This window comes from Typopeltis vanoorti, chromosome 2 (assembly GCF_054136105.1).
Source record: "Typopeltis vanoorti isolate ZY-2024b chromosome 2, IOZ_Tvanoo_1.0, whole genome shotgun sequence".
Lineage (NCBI taxonomy): Eukaryota > Metazoa > Arthropoda > Arachnida > Uropygi > Thelyphonidae > Typopeltis > Typopeltis vanoorti.
The window spans coordinates 109787754-109812679 of NC_143550.1; the positions used below are offsets into that span (position 1 = coordinate 109787754).

The following is a 24926-nucleotide window of genomic DNA, read 5'->3' on the forward strand; positions in this document are numbered from 1 at the left end:
AGGCGGGGAAAGCTCCCTCACTATCCTTGATATTTTCTCATAATGTAAAACACAGCTCCTAGGAGATGTAATAAGGGATTTTTATCCCCTTAATTTAATTAACTTCGCCAGAAAAAATAGCCGTTTGGCTTTTTATTATTAATTCACATTTCGCATCTCCTTTTACGTATGCCATTTTCACATTTACTGCTGCAATACGAGATGTTGCAAGCTTTGTGCCATTGTGTTATTTAAAAAAATATGGTACACGGAGAGTTAATTTTGGCTATCCAAACTATATCTGAACCGCCGAAATTTTGAAAAAGCGATCTTATCATCCTAATGTAACAAGAAAATATTATAAATACTAATATCAATTCACACGCGAGATATTTTTGATATCACAACGATTTTGACTTTAACCAGTCAAATGAGAACTTTTAAGCTCATTTTAAAAAGGAGAACCATTGAAGATATGAAATGCTATTAAAGTAACCAATTTAAAATAATGTTATCATTATTCAGTTTGATTCCTTTCACCCACGTTTCTCATTTATAATATGGGTAAAGCAAAGAATATTACTTTCTTGGAACTTTAGTATGCTATTCAATGAAATAATCTACAAGTGCTGGAATCTAGTAATTTAGGTAGAAAGTGGTAACACAGTTATTTGTTTATTATTGTTATTTTGAAAATAAAAATTATAAAGTAATATATAGAAAACAATTTTTTCATTATGTTTCCATAAACAAAAGGATACATTGTTTTATATATAAAACATAAAACTAAACTTTGTATATGAGACTAAGTCATAGCGATTTACACTCTTGAACCAATGACCACCCAGCCTGTTTCTACCCAACCAGACTGCACAGTTGACCCGAAAACAGGCTGCTGTTGATATTATCTGGTAAGGAAATTGTTTTCTTGGACATCACGGGGTTCTGTCATATACGCTGAACATATCTTTACCGCTAATTCTTTCCTGGGGATCGTTTCAGACCCTGTATTGTGCTACATGGTGACAATGTGGTCCAATGGATCTTGGATTCTTCCAGCAAGACAAGGGCCCCGTGTCACAAAGCATATCCAAGCATTCCGAGTACTCTACTGGCGCCTAATTTGCCCGATTTGAATCTCACAGAGCATTTGTGGTCCACCAATCGACGTCAGTCCCTCGCACGGTCACTATTTTCTTTAATTGGTCCAGAATACCTGATGACACTTTCCGTTGAATCAATCCTATGACGGGTGCAATCAGTAATCTCAGCCAAAGAAGGCTAAGCAAGCTACTACGAGTAAGTAGGTGGTTATAATGTTTTGGCTCCTGAGTATATAAGTGTATGTAGTGCAATCTGAGTGGCTAATTTAATTTGCATATAAAATAGTTGTTTCAAAGATGTCTATTTATAGATCCTCCGTAGCTCAGTGGTTATAGACGAATCCCTTTGGTCGGAAAGATCTGGGCTCGAATCCTGTCTATGACGTGAGGATTTTGTATCTGCTCTCTTTCGACTAAAGGTGAATTAGTCGGTCTCATAAGAAGGTAGAGGATTTTTTCACCCGGAAACTCGGATTCGTCCCTCAGAACAGGTAATCCGGTCCCGTCAACACACACACACGGATCTACATTCAAAATATATATAGGGAACTTTTCCCCTGCACTTGGTCTTGGGGCCCCTGTACAGTATTGTATTATGGATGGATCCATTGCGAACCTTCAATAGGAAGATGCCATCTAAAATGATGATTATGTCTATTTAAGTATAATTTTCAGTAGAGATGTAAACTAATTATGAACTATTAGGATAAAGTATTCCTCCTGCCATTGCTAGTTTTAACATTACTTTTAATATAGAAAAAAAAATCAATGCAAGGTTTTAAATATTTATTGACAATGTTATTAGGATCCGCATAGAAACTATTTGAGGCTGCTGCAGTATATTACGAGTTATTATTTTGAACAATATCTGTGACAATACATTAAGAATTGTCACTTACTTATGAGACCGGCTAACCAATGAAAAGCCCATAGCGTCTTTGAGGATTCGAACCCAGCAATGGAACCAAATACATGAGACCTCGCATTTCACATTGATTCTCCTCACGAAACTGACTTCGTTATCTATTGATTTGTTATTTACTGCAGTTTTCATGATCACAAATTGTCAAACTGATAGCAGAGGCAATCTTTAATGTATTGTAAAAAAATACTACACAGATACTACAACAAATACTAGTAATGGTAATTACTTCATGATCGTGCCTGGTGGTGTGAAAGATCATTATTATCCATAATGGCAATCATAGATGACGGAAGTCCCAGCGATAACTAATAATAAGAGAAGTCGTATGGAAGTAGTAAAACTATTCTACTGTCAGCATAAGAAATTTGAATTCCGAAATGCCTTGAGTTTATATTAATTAAATATTTGTTAGATTTTTGGCATTTGCAGGTACGTTTTCATATGCTGCTTTTTCTGATCTGGTTACGCAGTTGTTTGTCTAAGTGATATTTATCTACCGTGTTTTAAATGTAATTCAAAAAATCAGAAAACATCTTCACATCTAAAACAAATACTTTATTTATTAACAGTATGTGTGTAATTTTTTAACAGCTCTGGAATCAAGAAGAAAACAGTCCTTACTAAATATTTATCTTTTTTTTTTTTTTTTCGTGTGTGACCTCCAGGGAAAACTGGAATTATAAACTTTCGATATTCGTGGCCATAGAAACAGTGAAATGATCATCGCGTACTTTCGGTTTTACATAACGTAAATTATCTTTTAGCATTATCGTTGCTTGTTGTCACCACGGTCTCCACATTTTCTCGGTACCTATTAGTTCATTAATCGCATTTTCGTTTCTCATGACCGCAGGTGCTTCCACCTGGTGTTTAGAAAACGAATTTCTATTCTGAATTGCATCTTGAGCTTGATATAATTTTCTCCCGGAAGAATATCTAACGCGTGTTCTTCCGTTACTCCAGCACATCCACGGACCGCAAGCTGCCACAACTAACGGTGATGTTCCAACACTTGTGCCGCTAGCAACATCCAGTGTCTGCAATAGGAGAGTGCGCGCAACTGGTTCTGTAGTCATCGCTGCATCGGGAGACGAAGACAGTTCCGGAGTTGCCCGATCGGACATCGGCGATCCCGGGTCACTGCTTAAAGTGCCGTCGCGACTGGTTGATGAGTCTTCATCCGATGGGTAATGTACTGCTGGATCCTCTGAGATTCGGAGGGTTAACAGACGACGACGCAAATATGACAAGAGGTAGGAACGGGTGTCAGGAGGAAAGCCGGAACTGGAAGACGTCACGAATCTCGTAACTTCACCCAAACAGCGTTCATAACCTTCGTGAAATCGGGAATTGTCGGTTGGGGTGGCTGCGGGAGAGAAAAAAATTATGAGTTTTAAGGAAAGTTGATTATGCTAGAAACGAAAACAAGCAGAGAGAGAGAGAGAGAGAGAGAGAGAGAGAGCAAGTTATATAGTTATATATATATATATATTATTATTTATTTATTTTAAATATAAAATCAAAAGCGAAATAAATTGTCAAAACTAAGAAATTGTCAGAAAATTGTCCATAATTGAAATATTTGAAGATTATTTCTTCCTCCCACTCGCATTCTTTGAGGGATCCTGAATCATTATGCATCACGTTCTTGCTTAAAAATGATCTTCGTTTTCATGAGATTATTTTTCCCTTTGGTATAGCGTAGTACACCGCACACCTATGCAAATAGCGCGTGTGCCATTTTCAGATCTCGAAGGATGAAACTTGGAGAAAAAAAATGTTTTTGTTATTTTCCTAACGTCTGAAAAATCTTATCAATGAAATATTGATCTAATACTGACGAGCCTTAGTGATGCTTATTATGAACTTTTGAATCGTAAGATTGGGATGCAATTTCTTTGATAGAAACGGTATCCCAATTTTTTTTAAAATGTGGTCATTTTTCGATCTTTTTTCTTTTTTTAATATAAGGAAAGTCATCTGTTTCGACACTAATATGATAAATTAAATTTTATATTGATTAACGAATATCCTAGTGGAGATATATTATCCTATCAAAAGTAATTGGAAACGTACATACAAAGTATCTTCATTGACAGACATTAAAAATCGCTGTAAAAATTACTTCAAGCGGAAGACTTTCTATTAATTTCTTATAGAAAGTTGATGGTATTGTGCCCCTCTCCTTCTTATAAATGAATTAATGAGGTCTACCAACAAAGAGGAGGGTCTTGGCAGTACCCTAATTCTACTCTTCATTTCTTAGGTTCGGGTTGCAGCTCGGTACTAGCCACTGCATACTTCCCATGTTGTTCTATTCGGATCACTTGTTTGCAATCATTACTTTGTAACATGGAGTGGTACTGATAACTGCAAGGGGTTCTTACCATAAATTTCCACAATGTAGGATTGCACAATAGTCCAGAACATTAAAAAGTACCAAGTCATAAGAACATGTACTACCAGTTGACTAAGTCTGCACCACTAAAAGTAATTCTTCACATTATTACACTGCTACTTCGTCTTTGATAACTCTGGTAAGAAGGTCAGACTCAGGTTAAAAGTACTCTTCAGGCATTTTATACCCAAACATATCTATCACACTGGACAAGCGTGTGTGTGATGAATTTCCATTGCTTAGTAAATGCCGATCGATGATTTGCATTCTTTGTTATTACTAAAATCTTGTGGTCTGCTACAAACTTCGGTGAAATACATGATATGCAGTTCTCTAACTCTTTGAGTGCACTGGAAACACTTATAGACATTACTCTTTTGTTAATCCCTTCCCAAGCAAGGATTCTTTAGAGTCTCATGACGAGATGAGTTAATCAGTATGTTAGACCTTCTTGGCATGTTTAGTTAAGTGATAAGCACTTGTCAACTGTGGAACTGAAGAATGCTTAATGGTTATGTAATAGCATGTGCAGACATTGGATGTCCTCCAACTATCATTCCTCTTCTGAAACCCTTTTGATTCAAAAGCTATGTACTCACCCTACATATGCGTAGTAACATCACTTTTCCTATAATCAGATGGAGATGTCTAAAATTTTCGGTAGGATGGATGATGTATTTACCCATTCAGGAAATGTATGCTTTAACGTTTAATTATAGCAAGAGGAGAAACGATTACTTTAGCGTAAATACATGATTAGAAACTGTACCTGATCTATTTCCGTGATCATTGAGATGACGGACGTATTGTACTGTCATTTCTAGTATGTCAGCTTTCTCTAATTTAGAGTTCTTGGTAGTACCCTGAAAAAAAGAAAAAAAATCATGAAGATTTATACTTGATATTTAAAAACAGTTAAAATATATTTATTAAATACACATCGATTCTGCCATCTGATGAATGGGTTTACACTGAACAATGCATACTACTATGCACATGCGCAAACTTCTAAAAGAAGCAGAAAAATCGCATGAAGTGGGTAACCATCTTAACCCTGCCCTTTTTTAATATATATATCATTCTGAAAGATATTTAAGATACATCGCAGTGTTATGCATTTATTTATATGCAGTGAATTAACTTAACTTATTCTTACTCAGACTGTTATAAAATTTATTTTTCTTTATGCGTTTCTTTTTAAAATTACTTGAAGGTTCATTCATAAATTCTGAATTGATTTTGATGCTGTTTTAAATTAAATCTCATCTATTTATGAGAATGCTGTTTCCACGTGTCACCGGACTATAGAATCCTCCCAAAAATTAGAACAATTATCGTTATAAGTATAAAAATGTGCATTATCTTAAATAATGCAGCAACTTCTTTATTCTGGAAGTCTTTCTAAGACCATCTGGATTATTTTCTCGTATTGTAGCATTGGGTATTCAATAAAAGACTACATCCATCATATATATAACTGAGCGAATTTTTTTCAACAATTTGTCAAGTGAATAACAATAATTATAAAATTTTTAAGATTAATTTTAAAATATTACTATCAAAAACATTTCGCAAACGGACTCACCTGTCCTTGACTGGATGTTTCACCACACAAGAGAATTCGTTTCAGCTCCGACAGACATTTATTGATCCTTGCTCTACGTCTCTTTTCCATCAGAGGCTTGGACGTCTGTAAAAAAAATCAAACGATGAATGCATTCACATGTTCGAAATTTTGTAACCATAACAACTATTGGAACATATTCACCAGTAACACAAAACAAGTGAATTGTAGAAAAATCTGGAAACATAAAATTATATACGAATGCCGTAACAATGGTACATCTAATAAAGGATACAACCAGAAATCTCGTTGTATCCTCTTTATATAAATTCTTACAGGCTAAGAATTTATATAAAGATGTAGCAAAAGATTTTTTGTTATTTTGCGTATTCATATATTTTTAATTATTAAGTGATGTGTTATTTTTGAAGAAAAAATGACCTCCAAATAAAAATTTTAAAAATTAAAAAAAAATTCTTAATTTCAAATGAATAATTCTTCTCAGGCGCAAAAATTCAAGAGATATATAATTAGCATTTTTCTCAGAGTGCAAACATCCCTGGTTATTGCACTGTGTGAAGGGAGAAAAATAGAATAAGAATCAGTGTGTGCACCTCAACACGATAATGGAAAAACAGCAGGCCTTCACTGCCTTTGAAATCAGTATCAGAATTTATGGCCTTGCTGATTATGCAGGTGTAAATATCACGACAACTGTCATCGCGCTGATTGTCTTTAGTTCATTTTGTGGGAAATACGTGACATTTGTCCTTTGGTTGGAAAGTTTTGGATCCCAATCCCGTCTTCAACTTAAAGGACCTTATAACAGCTTTGGAACTAAACGTGAGTTATTCAGTCTCTCAGTATGAGAGAGAGAGAGAGAGAGAGAGAGAGAGAGAGAGAGAGAGAGAGAGAGAGAGAGAGAGAGAAAGAGATACATCTGATGTTGGACTCACAGGCCTGTACATACTTGGTATGTTGTCTCTAACCACCCAGGTCGTTATCAGAATAACGAAACCCTAATTATTAACACTTTTTACTAAGACTATGACATCAGCGGGTTACGTCTGTTAATTTGCGTGGATTCTTTTGACTGGTGAGTGGAAAAGCTTGCAACCTACCTATGAAACGTCCAAAACTCACTTTCATCTGAAGAGATGGGGGAAAAAAAAACAAAAAAACACCACTTAAATCGCTTCCTAAAATAGGATTCGACCACAGGTCTTTGCGAGCGAAGGGCAGCATCGTTACTAACTGAGCAACGACTCCACCTGGTTACATAATGCATTGACCTCATTACCCAAAGTTCTTCATCCGCAATAGCAATACACCGTGGCGGGTTGTTCCTAAGCAGAATTGAAAATTTGCATTTCTTTTTTTCGTTCATTTGTTAACAAAGAAATGACAATTTTTACATTTCTAAAACTGAAGCGAACTTGCAACATTACGCGGATATCTCGAACATGAATAATACCATCTGGATCTAATGCCATTGATTAAAAAAATAATAATAATTTTGTCACCTGATACTCCATTTAATTCAAGCTAATACTGACTTAAAACCAAACGCATAAAAGCACGCTTCCATAGAGTATACCTTGATACCTCTTACATAAAAAAAAAATAATAATTCTAGTCCTTTTATTATTAAAACGAACCGAGTCGACATTAAGTGATTATAAATGCTAAATCTTATTCAATTTTGTCAAGCCGTGGAATTATCATTGTCATCATCATCTCATATAGCAAAAAAAAAAATTGTCATTTCGTAAATTAAATTAGAGTTGGGGGTGCGGGGGGAGGGTCTTGAACATGCGACTCTTTTAAAACGTAATTACATACCAATCTTCAATTTGTGCGTTAAGAACAGTGTTTCGTATAACTGTTTATACACGTACAATGTAGGTTGAAATTGTTTAGAATTCTTAAAAAAGTTATCACGATATCTGCAACAAAATAATACTATTCAAAGTGCCCTATTGAATGATGATACTTTTGTAAAAATTCCATAAGTGTGACAAAAGTTATAATGCAGTTTTATTAAACTATGAAGTTATTCGATAAATTTCAATATCATGATCGTCCTTTCACCGCTTCAAGTGACCTGTTCCGGCTACTTGACCTAATGGATTTCATCTTGTCTTTGATAGTCCTCCAACCGGATGGTATTAGAATATATTTTTGAAATTGTCTGAAATTGTCCATTCTTGGAATATGTTTAATCCGTTTCTTTTTGTTTTTGTATCTTTTATCTATAACTGAGACTCTATTTTTAGTTCCTTAGGTCTGTCTGTGCTTTTTTGTTTGTTTCATACTGCGTCCTACGTAGGATTTAACTATTCCACTTCCTATCGATTTTTGTTTGTTTTTAATTTGTATGATCTCTTAAATACCATTGTGTTTAAGAAAATACACTGATCTTCAGAGCTCATCTTCACTTCTTACTTATGATTATCTGATCATCTGCAAATGATAGAGTATGACGTGTACTTCCAAAATCCAATTTAACGCTGACTTTATATTTTCTTTTATTTCTTTACTATTTCATCTATGTAGATAACAAGAGTGGTGACATCAGTAATCATGGCAGACTCTTCTGTTTATTGGTTTTCCACTATGCAGCTTTACAACTATGTGATTGTTTTGATACATGCTAGTTATCTTCGAGAGCAAGCGTTTTGAAATGTTTAACTCCTTGAGTATGATCCATAGTTTGTAGTACGTCTTTGTCAAAAGCTTTCCGATAATGCACGATGCAGTGTGTGTGTGTGTGTGTGTGTGTGTGTGTGTGTGTGTGTGTGTCTGTTGAATGATTTTCCATTATGAGTTTTAATGTAAAAGTTTGGCCAATACACGATCGTCTTTTTTCGGAAGCCATTTTGTTTTCTACACTGATTTCAGTTCTGAAGTTAATATTTGTGCATATAACTTATAACTAGTATTTGAGAGACTTATTCCTCTGTAGTTTTTACTGGAATGATAATAACTTTATTCCAACTTTTTGTAAAAAGACAATATTAACATTCATTTAATGAACAGAATGCACGTATTTAATAAGATCTATATTTATTCAATCTTCTCCAGAGAATTTCCCTGATTTACTTTGATGCATTACTTGTTGATTTTTGGTAATGTTATTTCCTTATTTGTATAGTTCAATAGTTTGGATTATATCATTTTTATTTTCATTAATATCTTGCCATAAATATACTGGAACAAGTCAAGCCAGGTTTTTCTTTTAATTATTTCAATTTTCAAGATTTTTTTCCTTTTGCCCCTATTTATGTTTCTTCGAAGATTTCTTTCCTATTTCGCTATGAAGTGAACCCATGTTTCTCTCTATTCTTTATCCCGCATGTTTTTTCTATTGCTTTTTAGTGTTTATTTGTTGATTTTTGCTTATGGTGATTTTTTAATTTATCCATTGTTCATATACTTCTGAGCCGCCGTAGCTCAGTAAAAGACCTGGGTTCGAATCCCGTTTCCGAGATGATTCATCAGGACTTTTCAATCAAATGGTGAGTTAGCCGATCGCATAAAGAAGTAGACGATTTTTTTTCTCCTGAATCTCTGGATTTTCCTTCCCTTCCCCAAAAATCAAACCGATCTTCCCTTAAAAACATTGATCTACAAGTAGAAATACTTGCCTTACAGGATGAAAAATATGAATTGCAAGCCAGCTGCATTAAATTGCCTAAAGTATTTAATCGGAAGACCCAACCCCTCATGGAAGGACGAGAAATGGAATACGCTTTGTCTTTCGTTATTGCTGCAGTATTCTCATCGCAGTTTCTTATTCGCCTTGTTCTCTTCCATGTACTTCTTGTTCCAATGGTTACATTTATTAATATGCGTGTTTCAAAATTTTAAAAGGGGTTCAAACGGAAAGGATGTGTAACATATGATCCTCGAGGTCACCTATCCTCGTCTTTACAGTTTCCCTTCCACATGGTGAACCCAGGAGCCTGAGCAAATTAAATGGAAGTCCGGGAGACTGTTTGTGATAGCCCGTAAACTAAAGTAGGCAGCAGTTGTCCACCCAGGCTGAATTTCTCATACTCCAAAGTCTCAGAACAGAAGAAACTGAGCTGTCACATTGGAAGATAAATTTTAATAGATATCCTAAATACCATATTCGTTAAATTCTGCACAGCCAGTAGAGAATTATTAATTTGTAATTATTAATATCCTTTTGCCAAATTTTGCAGAAAAATTAAGGTTGAAATCAAAATAGAATTAGGTGTACATATTGCGCGTTTTTATTAGTTCGCTCCCTGAAAAATGAAATATGTGATTGGAATATTGTAATTTCCACTTTTGCCTCTTTGCATCCATGCAAACGTTTTGCAAAATTAATCTAACAGATTGATTAATGACCTCTCTCTCTCTCTCTCTCTCTCTCTCTCTCTCTTCATTTCTCTCTCATAACCCATTCTATCTCTCTGTGGCCGAATGTGGAATGAGTTGCTAAGGAAGGAAGGGACTTGATTTGTGCTCCTCTGTATCCAAGGACATTGTTCGCCCGAATCTGCCAGTGTAAATTAGCACTCTCTTAAAAATATGTTAAACCTGTGCAACAATCAGTGAACATTTTTTCTTCTTTCATACCTGCTATCTTTGTTACGTGACACAAAATTACCTTCCCCCAGAAATGGGAAATTTGCATTCACAGTTGTTTTTTTTTTTATTCTTTCTTTTTTTTTTTTTATTTAAATTTTTTTTTTATTTTAAGAACAATAACTTTTTCTCCTTTCTATCTTCAGGGCTTAACGCTATTGTTATGTTATGAAACGGAATACTTTCAGCTAACTATATAACCAGAATCTTAGACTTGCTAAGAGATTTTCATATGATATATTAGAATAGTTCATAGGAAACTGGTTGTCAAATCAAAATTGCAGTAAAGGCAAATTCTCTCTCTCTCTCTCTCTCTCTCTCTGTTGTGTGTGTGTGTGTGTGTGTGTGTGTGTGTGTGTGTGTGTGTGTGTGTGTGTGTGTGTGTGTGTGTGTGTGTGTGTGTGTGTGGCGTAGAGAGAAACATAAAGTTTATTGCATCGAAAAAAAATGAAAAACACAAACTGATTGTTATAAATCAGAAAAAGCACGCGTAAAGGAAGAATGGAAAAGTTCAAAACAGCCATATCAATTTACCTTGCCAACAGTTAGTTTGAAAGTATTAGATTATCATTCAAATATTGTCTTCTGATTGTCATCCATAAAGAAGACATTCTTTAGTTTAGGCAGAAAAAAAAAAAACCACTAATTTTCAGTAGTTATATTGATCTAGTTTACAACAGGGACACTTTAATGTCATGAATTGTATTTCAGCGTACTTCTCATAATAATATAAACTAACACGCGTATCTTTTCGTATTATTGTCTTGGTTGGCTGAGTGGTTAGGCGTATCCGTTTTGGAGCCAACAATTCGTCGAATTCCAAGACGGGATATTTGTGAATGTCTTTAGGTGAGAGATGAATTTCATCGCTCGTGTGTGAGACCATCGCACCACTTAATGTAGGTCCGAAGTGGTGTGTGTTCTCTCTAGAAGGGTTATGAGATCAGTAAGTACTTCAGCTGAAACGTCTTTTTAAATATTTCTCAAATAACTTCCTTGATGGGATTCGAACCAGGTGTTTCCAATCGCACATGGCACATGTCCAGTCGTTCTAGTGACTGAGCTACAAACTCTCTTCATGGTGCAACTAGACATTTGATAAAAATAACAAGAATCCAGATTTCTACGAAATAAAATTTTATTAAATTAAGCAACAAATAATACTAAGTGTCCAGACTTTCCTCTCTGGAACAATGAAATAAGCTTAACGTTATAGTTGAACTCACGCTAGTAATGCTTACCTTCCTGCGTTGAGCGGCCAAACTTTCACCTCCCAACGTATTCATCGTGTCTTCAAACTTTTGACAACCCTCACTGTACGCACTACCGACGACCGTGTCACTTGACTTTTTTTCCAGCTGCGAAGACCTTGAGAGCGTCGATGTTGTCACTATTGGAGATACTACCGGGTCGCGTGCGCACCTAAGAATATTCTGGTTACCCTCACTGACCCTCGAATAAGGGACACGCCTCCCATTCCCCCCCGCTTCGCATTTCTCTTTGCGTGTCACGTGATCTCTCCACGATTTCTCACTGAAAAGCGAGAAAGGAAATAAGCCAATACCATCGGCACTCATACATTGACAGACTCTTTGATTCTTCGTTCTCTTTGATGGTAGGATCTCAGTTGAGCATGCGCGTTAGGTGTTGAAGAGGAATTTCGCGATCGCATTGTTACCAGGTTCAACGAAATGTGGATCTGAGTGTTGGGTTACAAACAAACTAGTTCATTGAAGAAGGGAGACCATAGATAGGAAATATTCTTACAAAATTCAGTGGCTTTCGGTGATAGAATTATGTGGAAAATGAGGATATTACAAAAGAATGGGGCATTATTATTCCAGAATATGTGAACAAATCGAAGTGTTCTAAGGAAAAACCTGAAAGAAAGCTAAGAGATTTCTACTGTATACACAAGCGACACTGAAAAGTTGAGATTAATCATATTAACAGTTTACACAAGAAATTAGCTTAAACATTATTTTTTTTTTCACTTTTGGCAATTTCTCAGGAGCGAAGTCATTGATATTTTCGAATTATGGTAGATAATTTTCGTTACTGGGTGTCATTTGATTTCAGGTCCTCGATTATCCGGCCCTTAGCCACCGACACTGTACTGCAGTTTTAGTACGTACGTGACACTCGTTAAAAAAAAAAAAAAAAAAAAAAAATGCACTCAGTTCTTTAGGGATGAATAACTTTTTCTTCACCTTTCTGCGTAGATTATTCTTGCCATGCTTTAATAAAAAAAAAAAAAAAGACCTTTCTAGAACAATGTAATTGACCAAGAGCAATGTTAAAGCAATGTGTCTTAAACTGCCTTGCGAAAGTGATGGTAAAAGAGTTGAAGTTTATAACGTCAGTGAGTGTTTAACAATCAGGGCAAAAACTGATAAATCCAGTTGTAATTCCGTTGAGATCCAGTTATAATTCAGTCTAACCAGTGATAGTATTATAGTATTGTGGTCGGTCCCACACCAAATAGCTACATACAACAAATACCTCCAGAATGAATAATCAGCAAAGTGTGATGATAAAGATGACAACATTTACTGCTTCATTTCTGTCAAATCTGATCGAAAATATCTATCTGTAATCACAGAAAATTCGTTGCTTCTCTTCTTTATTCCATATCTTCTTTATTTGTCATCTATGAAAGATCTCAAAAATATAATTTTTGAGATTCAGAATAATATAAGTCCTTCAGGATAATATAAGGAAGGTTATGTCTCAAGAACGAAAATGCATGCCATTCTCCTTTTTTATATAGTAAAACCTGTGGGATATCCATAACTATAGTATAACATGTATGTCACAGTAAATGACGTTTTTATTTTGTAAATATTTCGTCTTATATATCATAAGACATCATCATTATAACTATCGAACAACAAAAGGAATTGGATTCAAAACACAGTAGTGAGCATTCTTAAATTGGAATCCTCTACGTGAACAATCGCGTGTTGTTCATCGATTAAAACTACTGAACTGAAATTAAAATGAATTAAATTAAATTAAAATATAGCAGATAATTATTTAATACAATCGGATTGTATTAAATAAATTGGAATCCTCTACGTGAACAATCGCGTGTTGTTCATCGATTAAAACTACTGAACTGAAATTAAAATGAATTAAATTAAATTAAAATATAGCAGATAATTATTTAATACAATCGAGGATAATAATTTCCCAAACTTTTGGAATAGTGAGACAGCCACTCCAAATTAAGATTAGGTCTAAGAAGTAAGGTTTCAGCACTTAAACATTCATTTTTATATATGAATCTATGTAGCAGCTTAGCGTTTTGCCATTGGATTTGCATTTTCAATTCCATGTTGTGCAAGGCCGGATTTGATAAGGCGGATGTGGTCTTGATGTTCAGAGATACGTCTATTTACATATCCTCCTGTTTGTCCGTAATAAGGCAATTTACACGAACATAATACTTCGTAACGTCAAGTAGGGGTCATTGATGAGAGTTTATCTTTTGAAGAGGGGTAGCAAGTTGTGAGAGCTCTCGTAGCTCAGTCGGTATAGACGAAGCCCTTTGGTCGGAAAGACCTGGTTTTGATCCCCGTCAGTGACGTGAGGAACCTTTATGTGGTTTTTTTCGACTAAAGGTGAGTTAGCCGGTCTCATACGGAGTTGGGGGGTTTCGCCTGGAAACTCGGGTTTTTCGTCCCTCAGAACAGGCAAACCGATCCCGTGAGCACACACACACACACACACACACACACACACACACACACACACACACACACACACACACGGATTACAGTCAGGAATACGTCCAAGGCAATATGCCGGTCCCTAGTCCGGATAAAATTAGGGGGTTGAGGAAAGCAATGGTGAACTACCCTGTGAATAGCCCACCAGGAATACTTTGTGGGCAATGCCTACAAAGTCACCTACGGTCGGAAACGACTAAAAGAGAAGGCCAGGTAGGAAGTTGTGAATTTGGTTGATGGGTTTGTAAGTAGCGATGAGTTGATATTTTCTCGCAATTCTTGCCACACGTTCAGAGATGCGTTTAATATATGATACAGGAGTCCTGTGGACTTCTTGTCTGGATTCATTTGTAGGAGAGTATTAATTATTTTTGGGGGGTTGTTATTGGATTATATCCATTTAGAAAAGCTGTTTCTTTGATAATTTCCAATTCTTGTTTTAGAGATTCTTCAAAAGAACAAATCTTGCTCTGGATACTAGAGATATTCAAAAATATGGCATCATAAAATATCTAGTATCCAGAGCACAGAAGTTGTTCTTTTCAAGAAGAATAAATGCAAAAGAGATGGTGATGACTGAGGAAAAACTTTCAAAATGGTGAAACTTACTTTTGAAGATAGATATCGTTGTTGTTGTTGTTGTTGTTCGGAATTAAGACCGAAGCATCCAATGTTTTATTCGAAACATTTGTTTATATCTGTAACTTAAAAAAAACAAACCTCCTCTAATGCTTGGAAACAAGCCGAATGGTTTTAACTCTAACTTTTTGGAAATCTGTTGGCATTCGCTCTCCACTATTCATTCATCAGCATTGCAGTTGGGAGCATTTATGTGGCATGTTGAAGGGAGGCGATGTTTCTAATCCTAACTAGTATTGATTTGCATGTACTTATCCATGCTCAGGGTCGATTTAACATTTGAGTTACAGCCACTGGAACTTAACAATATGACACAGTTTTACATGAAGCACAAAGCTGTAACTTTAACATATTATTAAAATCTTAAGAAGACGTTTTGGTTTATTCAAACAGTTGCTGAATACGAACAAAATCCAGTTATTGATTTATCTTCTGATTTCAATAAATGGTGATGAAGATGTTATTGTTTGCAATAATTACTGAAGTTACAGAAATTAAAAATAAAATTATTTGAAAATATTAACGATAGATCTTCATAAAAATTTCATTAATGGGACAAGTGGGAGGAGATGTTCGAAACTATGACATTTAAAATGATTAGAAAGATAAGCCTTAAAAATGTGACATTCAAGGATGTCCCCAGGGTACTTTATTAATACCAATTCACATTACAACGTGATAATTTTTTCACCTTAGAGGTGTCAACTAACGACTCATTTTTTACACTTTCACTACTGCTTGCTGCGAAGAGGTCAGCTACATTATCAACATGTTTCGTGATCTTGTTCACGAAGGAATCATGTCTAAATAGTGGAGGATACTTAGAGATCACGAATTCCGATGGTGGAGCGCGTGATCTGGAAGCATTCTCGAAACTGCGTTTGCGCGATTTGCATTTTTTTATTTCATTACCAACTGATTTCAGTATATCATGCATATCGAAAAAATAATATTTTCTATGTAAACAGTGGTGCAGATTCTCGTAAAGCTCTTCCAAATAAAATTTCTTAAATATCTGCAACACAAGGATGTAATCCATCGATTGAACTATGAAACTTCTTTATTTGTGGTAATGAACCAATAGCGAAAAAAAAAAAAATTGTCGTGTTTTGATGCAGTACGGCTTTCTACTGAATACAAATTATCTCACTGTTTAATAAAAGTTTTGTTTGTTATCGGCTAAGACGATGAGACGCCATCATTCGATTGAAATAATAAGTTATGCTCCCAAGGGATAATAAAAGGGATTTCGAGGAGTAAGAGGTTTTACATTTTCGGACTATCGTCCGAAATATTGTACTTGTTGTAAATGTAGTAAAATAATAACTTAATTTTCGTTTTTTCAATTTAAGTAAAACAGGAAATTAATTATGATGATATGCGAATAACGCGAATGTCAGCGTTTAAAGCCTTGTCCTTTCAACCTGAGGACTGACTGCATTATTTATTTCATTTTATCTTCTAGATCAACGTTTCTCAACCTTTCTAAGTCCAAGGACCGGTAAAATGCCTAAAACAATTCTACGGACCACTACGTTACAGAGGCGTAGCTGGAGGGGGGAATTCGCCTGGGAAGGTACTTTTTTGGCGTTTAAGAAATCTTACCTTACTGTCTATAAAACAGCAACTGAGTGATGAAAAATAGACTTCGACAATGTCATCGACGATTTTGGGAACAGAAAAGCGAGAAAAATAACATTTTAGAATGTTAGAATTAAAGTTTGACTTAAATTTTTCATTTATTTCCCTATGCGTCGTTTTGACTCTGTAATTTTTTTAAAAACCTATGTAGGATTTACCAACATTTCAGAAAAACTGTGCCATTTATAACATAATCAATCTAAAAGTATGTTTTGAATACATATGGAAACAATTTTGGAAATAAAAGATTAAAAATGTATCATCATTGAACAAAGTTTTAATTTTTATTAAACGAATAAATAATATGATATAATCATGTTACTACTTATTTTTAATGAGATGTTTGAGCTTCTTGGCCCTTGCAGAGTTGCTGGATATCTGGCTTAATATTGGTCAACTTCAGTCGAAGATCGGCACACACTAAGACGATTTCTGTATTTTGTTTTTATTTGAAGGAGCGATGAAAATCCTTTCTCACAAAGACAGGTTGTAGAGAACTGCATGACGATTTTCAATGCTTCTTCAGATAATTCGGGAAATTCACTTCTGAAGGCGAAATCCAAAATTGAGCCAAACCAAGATCGCGGAATTGCATTTTAAGTCCACTGTCACTTGAAAGCTCAATTAACTGTTCTTTTTTCGATAACGAAAGGTCGTTCTCGTGACTGCAAGCCTGAAATGAATCGCGAACCCACAGAAATTTCTTATAAAAGTTATTCGGAAAATATATTTCAAAATTCCGTTTCAGATTTTTGAGGTGATCACAAACCATTTCCAGAAACTCAGAATCAACAAAAATATCATTTTCCACTAAAGAGGATTCCAATGTTGGAAAGGATGCAAACTGTCTGTCTTTTATATAATTAATCCATAAAACCAGTTTTTTCTCGAATGCCTTTATTTTGTCGTAGGCATCAAGAACAGTTAAAGAATTTCCCTCAAGGAAGCGATTTAGTTCATTTAATTTCAAAAAAATGTCTGAAAGATAGGATAGTGTTGATAACCATGCTTCATCAACAAGGAGTGATGCAAAGTTAGAAGTACGTTCATTTACAAGCAATAAAACTCCGTCCCTTAATTGAAATAACCTTGTTAATATTTTGCCCCTGGAAAGCCAGCGAATTTCAGAACGAAGCAAAAGTTGTATATATTCACTGCCCATTTCATCGCAGAGTACTGAAAATAGCCTGTTATTTAACGGTCGAGCTTTAATAATATTAACTAGCTTTACAGTTGTATAGCACAGTTTTAAATTCTGATGGCATTCCTTTGGAGGCTAATGCTTCCCTGTGTATGAAACAATGACTCAATTCATATCCGGAGCTACTTCTTTGACCTTAGAAACAACCCCACTATGCCTGCCTGTAAGAGCGCGAGCTCCATCCAAACAGAAGCCTATACATTTTCCCCACTGGATCCCTTTGTGTATTATGTACTTATTGAGAGTGTGAAACATTTCTTCTCCAATTGTTCGGGATGGCAAAGTTCTACAAAACAGAATATCATGAATGTTGTTATCATGAGCAAATCTTACGCAGCATATTAACTGCGCATCATTTGTAACATCAGTAGTCTCGTCTATTTGTAAAGTATAATAAGAGCTCTTCTTACCTCTTTCGATTAACTAAATTCTACGTCACCTGCCATATCATTAATTCTGCGACCGATAGTGTCATTTGAAAGAGAAATCAAATCAAGATCTTTTAGTAACTTGTTGCCAAAAACATCGTTTTTACCACATCTTTTATAGCTGGAAGTAGTAAATTTTCCCCGATAGAATGAAGTTTCCCTGTTTTTGCTATGGACAAACTTAAGAGATAGGATGCTTCCAGCGCCTTGCTATTAATGGAACCCATGGCCGAAATTACATCTTTCCCATGATTTAATGTCCCTAAGCGTCGCTGAAAAAAGTCAATTGGCTTATTTTTCACATCACAATGTTTAGTTTCCAAATGTCGTCGGAGTTTCGCAGGTTTCATGCATTCGACAACACTTCATAACACAGAGGTTTCTGTTCACTTTCATCTCCACGCCAAGTAAACCCGAATTCCAAATATTAACTGTTATATTTCCTACTGTATTTTTTCTTTGAACTGCTTGTTTCTTCTACTTTAATAGTATCAGATTTAATCACCCGTTACAACACGTGCATCACAATTAGGGTTAGCATTACCTGTTTCATTTGCTCTTCTTTTTCAAAGTCCTAGTTCCAAGACACTTTTCCATTATTAAAAAAACGTTTCCGAAAAAATATATAAATACTGGGGTTAACTCACAACACACTTTGTCCAAGTATCACTTAGCACTTTTGAAGCTATACCGAGCTATACCGGTTGAAGGGGAGAAACCTTCAATAATAAAAATCAATAAAGAACAAGCCATTGGTTGAAATGTGGATAACACATGTTCACTTCAAATCTGACAAAACAGCAAGGGAAGGCGGAAGCAATATAACTATATTGTTATTCAGTTGATCGCTTTAACTGAGAGCGATCTTACACGATTTATCGCAGTTTTTTCATCAGAATACCAATATTTTTCAACATCCAAGATGTGCCACCTGAAACCCTCAAGTGTGTCAGTGCTGACACGCGTGTCATAGGTTCGCCATCACTGTTATACACTGATCCAAAATCAAAAGATGAACACTATTTCTGAAGATTACAACCACAAATTCAGACGAATCAGCTTGTGGCCATTTATGAGTTTGAGTAGAAAACAGGTATACACTTTTCGAATCGCGCGAAGGGGTCACATGGTAGTATTCAACAGGATAAAATTGCTACTCGAAACTCCTCTGCAGAAAACAAACAAGGCCTCATCCTTTCTCTGAAGGAAGAGTAAGCCAGTTTGCCTCAAGAACTCCTGAATCACTTGGTTCTAAGCATGGTACAACGTTGTGAGAGCTGAATCGCTGTTCGGGGTGGACATATTCCATACTGAAATGTCTCTCCGCATAGCTTTTTTCTAAGTACTGTACATTAATTCCTTAACTACGTCCTCAGGAAATTCGTAACTTTTCCTAAAAAATATGGAAATTTAATTTGTATGAAATTTATAATACATTTTTGGGTAATATAATTTATTAGTATGCTCGCAATAAATTTATGTCCACATTTGGCTATAGTCATGAAAATTTGTGAATTTCATATACAAGTAAAAATGCTTTTGGAGAAATGCTTTTGGATACCAGTATATTATCCTAATAATCGCATTTGAACAGTATTTCAGCAATAAATATTAGAATTGGAATATATATTTATTGCTGAAATAGTGATCAAATGCGATTATTAGGAAAACACTGGTGTCCATCTAAATTCAACTCTTCTAGATGTTCCATGATCTGAATACTTATATTTCTTCCATTGCCGGGAAGAGCAATGTTCAGATAATGTGCATTGTGCAAGTTCCAGTCGCGTGACACAATTGTTGTGATTTATGTTATTATTTTTGGTATTAGGAGTTAAGTTTAAAATGACTACGTTACTCAACATGGGATATGAGATGAACCATTTTGTTAAGTGCATTCAGTGTTTGATTTTAATTCTAGACGAATAGGCAATATTATTGCTGTTATAACAGAACTTTGCGTCGATTGGCAGTTTTCTAAAACGCATTTGCTTTAAATAAGTATATGTAGAACATTGTAAAATAAATTCAATTAATAAAATAAATAGCACTAAAATATGCACAGGTGGGCTGTATATCAAGAACTGATATACAACCCAGTAGCTGATTTTTTTTTAATGTCAATGCTTGGATCTTAATTCTTATAAAGTTGATTTTAACACCGAACACTCCAGTAACAACCAATTTTAAAACATGAGGATTCGGAAGAGTTTTTTTTTTTCTTACTGAATTCGCAATACGTCATATTCAATCTACTCAGGTGACATACGGTAATGACAGGCTTTTCTTTATTCTCTGAATCTTTTTTTTTTTTTTTTTAACTCTGCATGGCATTGAGAATTCTCCATGGAACACACGCGCAATTCTTAGTTGTTTTAGTTATATGTAGTTACCACACACACACACACACACGGTAATTTATTTATTTATTATTAAATGATAATTCGGATTTGTATGCGTGCGTGGTTTGGATTTCTGTAAGGGGCATACGATCGCTCTACTCTTGAATTAACACTGAATAAATGTCACATATTGAGACGTAATGGGAAAAGACAATAATCAACCAGCCCTTCTATTATTACATAGTCAATTATTGCGGTATTTGCAATAGTTCCTAGAGGTTGTCGCAGTGAAGGTTGCCGTAACTAGAACAGCGGTTCGGAAGGTCCCGAGGATATATTTTTTTGTGACAACCACGAAGGAACTACTTAAGGCGGGGCCATCGAGACTGCATACCACTCGTAGGCAATATTGCAAGTGAAATAAATCCATTGGTGGAAATATTAAGACATTTCTGGCAGGTGCGTTTTAGGAGCTAAGACATCTGTCTCTGTTGATCGATAGAATGCCACAACTAAAAACTGCGGGCAAGGCAAAATAATTTATAGTGGGAAAAAAATTGATCTCTGTAATTAACAGTGGCAAGTCAAATGGAATGTGTGTGTGTGTGTGTGTGTGTGTGTGTGTGTGTGTGTGTGTGTGTGTGTGTGTGTGTGTGTGTGTGTGTGTGGTTTCGAAACTAACTAAATATATTAAATAATTACATCTCTTTCTCTCTGTCAAAAGGACAGAAGGAGAGAAACAGACAGAGCTATAAATTTCGACAATTATTTTTTATATCGTCAAATAAAAGTAATTAAAAAGACAGTTTGTTTAAATGTAATATGGATAAGTTACAGGTGAGCAGAGGATAAACATATTTATTAAAACGTACAAACCATAAGATATTCAGAAACATCTTTTAATGTCACCTATCAGAAAAGAGAGTGCCAATTAATTCAGTCGTTAGTCAGCTGACCAAATGTGTAACCTATTTTTTCCTCATTTGCATTGTGATGCTTTTGAAGGAATAAAATGTGTGCAACAAGTTCTGCTGCAAACTTGATAAGACCATCATAGAAACGCATGAAACTCAAAGAAGCATTTCGAGAAACAACAGTTAAGACCAACCAAGATGTTGTTTTGATAATTTCTGTTCTTTTATTTGCTTCTGTTTGACGAAAAATTCAATGAATCACAAATTTCTTTTCCGATGTCATGAATACAGAATAAAGAATAATTCCTGTGCTTGCGAGATACAGTTAATCAAAAATGGCTTAAAAGTGGCTTCTGCACTACAACACTAACACTAGCAAAAATGTGCCAATCTAAGAGACCTCCGTAGCTCAATCGGTTTTGACGATGCCCTTTAGTTGGAAAAACATTTGATCAAAACCCCTGCTACTTCCTTAAGATAGAAGTATCAGGGTTTGTTTTCGTTCTCGGAAACAGTTTCCCATTTCGCTAAACGGGCAAACCATCCATTCGAACATACCCAATTAACAGTTTGAGTTGCTTTTGTCGTAAATCCAAAATAAACAACTTTGGAAGAATCGCTGCAACTAAAGGGATCGTTTTATATAAATCACATCAGTGGCGCAGATCGGAAGAACGACGCGCGCAATCTGGTTGAAAACGAAACCTAGGTTTGAATCCACTTTATGACGTAAAGAACTTCTATTTTTTTTTTTTTTTTAAGTTGAGTTAATCAGTCTCAGACATAGGCAAGGATTTTCTCTCGGATATTCTGCGAAAAATAGACAATCCAGCAGTGGAACACACACGCAGTTAACTTTCGTATTCCTCCACCATAGTTTTAAATGCAGTAGTGTTGAACCTGAAATAATCTTATTATCAAAATAACCACACCTGACTCGATTGCTGTGATGAAGCATAAATCAAGTGCTTCAACGTGATTCAGAAAATTTTAATCAATTTATTTCAATTAAAGCGAAAGAAAAATAATAATAAATCATCTGTATGATCTAAGAACGCATTCAGATGATGGCATAAGCCATAAAGTTACTTTTGCCATCATAATATACAAACACAGGAGGAAAATGCAATATACAGTCAGTTTCGTTACAGAAGAAAATAAATATAGGATACCTGATATTTAATATCAGGATAAAATGAAAAGCAGCGAAATCAGAAAAAAACTTGGAATTATACAACCTCCCTAAATGAAATAGTTACTTGCTATAGAGAAAAATGGAAAGAACACATACTGAGAATGAATGAAGTAGAATACCTAAACAAATTGTAAGTTATCATCCAAAAGATACCCGATGCAGAGGAAGACCCTTAAAAAGATGGAATTGAGTCCACAACAGGCCATTTGGCCTATAAGCCTGGAAAGGAAGAAGAAGCAGAAGATATTTAATATTTACCTTACTTTACCTATCCTCTTCGCTCCCTGCGGAGCATAGGGCCTCAACCATTGACTTCCATCTGACTCTATTCAATGCTTCCTTTTTGATCTCTTTCCAGGAATGTCCCGGCTGTCTTGCCTCTGATTTTAGTTCTCTTCTCCATGTTATCCTGGGTCTACCTCTTTTCCTCTTCCTTTGGGGATTCCATTCTAGTGCAATTTTTGCTATTTCTATCTGGGTTCCTGATTGTGTGACCTATCCAGTTCCATTTTCTTTTAGTGATTTCATTTCTGATGCTGGTTTGACCTGTTCTCTCCCAAAGTTTTATGTTTGTTATTTTATTTGACCAGTATATTCCTAGTATCTTCCTCAAGCATTTGTTTATGTAGACCTGTATTTTATTTGTGTTTTCCTTTGTTAGTGACCATGTCTCAGCTCCGTATAGTAAAACTGGTTTAACATTAGTGTTGAAGAGCCGTTTTCAATTTTATTTCTTTGGACCCCCAAATTTTCTTCATCATCATGCAATCTGTGCTTTCTGGATTCTATTTTGTATGTCCTGTTTGGTTCCTCCTTGTGTGCTGATCACTGATCCCAGGTAGATAAAGTTATCTACTGTTCCAGTGTTTTCCCTAGTATTTCAAAGACTAATTCTTGTTTTGGGTTTATCTTCATTACTTTAGTCTTTTTATGATTTATTTTCAATCCACATTTATTTGCTTCCTGGTTTAAATTATCTATTTTCTTTTGGAGGTGTTGATGTTTTTGTGCCAAAAGGCATATATCGTCTGCAAAATCCAGGTCACTGATTTTATTTGACCATCCCCATTGAATGCCAATTCTTTCTTCAGTTGTTTTCCTCATCACCCAATCAATAACAATCAGAAAGATGGTCGGGGATAGTGTACATTCTTGTCTTACTCCTGTGTTTGTTGCAAATGGTTCTGATAGTTTGCCATTATTTATTATTTGGATTTTGGATTTTTCATGAGTTTTCTTTGTTATATTTATGATTTTCTGAGGAATCCAGTAGTGCTTCATTAACTTCGATATAGTCTTTCTATCTATGCTATCAAATGCACGTTCAAAGTCGATGAATCCCAAATATAGGCTACTCTGCCACTCTATTGACTGTTTAACAATTATTCTTAGTGTCATTATCTGATCAATACAAGATCTGTTTGGCCTGAACCCAGCCTGTTCTTTCCTCAGTTTGGTTTCAATTTCTTGTTTCATTCTTTCTAGCAAAATTCTATTAAATACTTTACTTACAACATTTAGAAGTGAAATCCCTCTCCAATTTTTACAAAGTGTTATATCTCCTTTTTTGGCAGTTTCACCAGGAGTCCTGTATTCCAGTCTTCTAGCCATTCCTCCTTTTCCCATATTTGATTAAATAGCATTTCAACAGTAGTGTTTATATCTGCTTTAAGTAGTTCAGCCTGTATATTGTCACTCCCAGCTGCTTTATTGTTTTTTGTTTTCTTTACTGCTTGAGTTATTTCTAGTTTAGTTATAGTTCCTGTATTTATTTTAAGTATTTCTTCTTCTGGTATTTCTGGTATTTCTTGTTCTAGGTTTTCTATTTCTCCATTTAAAAATTTCTTGGAAATGTTCTACCCATCTTTTTTCTATATCTGCTTCACTTGTGAGTAACTTTCTTTGTTTATTTTTTACAGGTCCTTCTCTTTTAAAACTCTTCCCAGCTAACTTTCTTGTTATCTCAAACAACCTCTTTGGGTCAAATTTACTTGCTGCTTCTTCAGCCTCTACACATTTCCTCCAGGAAAACTCTTCTATCTTTCCTTGCACTTTTTTTTACCTGTCCGTTTTTAAGCCTGTATCTTTCATTTATCCTATTTCTTTTATTTTCTTCTGTACTTTGCAGAAGTGTATTCCATAAAGCTTCCCTTTCTTCACATAATTTCATGGTTTCTTCAGGGATCCATTGTTTGCGATTCCAACTCTGCCTTCCCAGAATTTCTTCGCGGTACTATTAAATATATTCT

At 35.2% G+C, this 24926-nt stretch overlaps 1 protein-coding gene across 1 annotated transcript; it reads right to left on the reverse strand.

Annotated features, from left to right (window-relative positions):
• Window positions 1-2789: 2789 nt before the first annotated feature.
• LOC150109327 (uncharacterized) lies at window positions 2790-11872 on the reverse strand. Its single transcript, XM_090402111.1, has 4 exons — window positions 11828-11872; window positions 5991-6095; window positions 5175-5268; window positions 2790-3373 (listed from the first exon to the last, which is right to left on the reverse strand). The coding sequence occupies exons 1-4, from the start codon at window positions 11870-11872 to the stop codon at window positions 2790-2792; spliced, it is 828 nt and encodes a 275-aa protein (XP_090258237.1).
• Between the last annotated feature and the right edge of the window lie 13054 nt (window positions 11873-24926).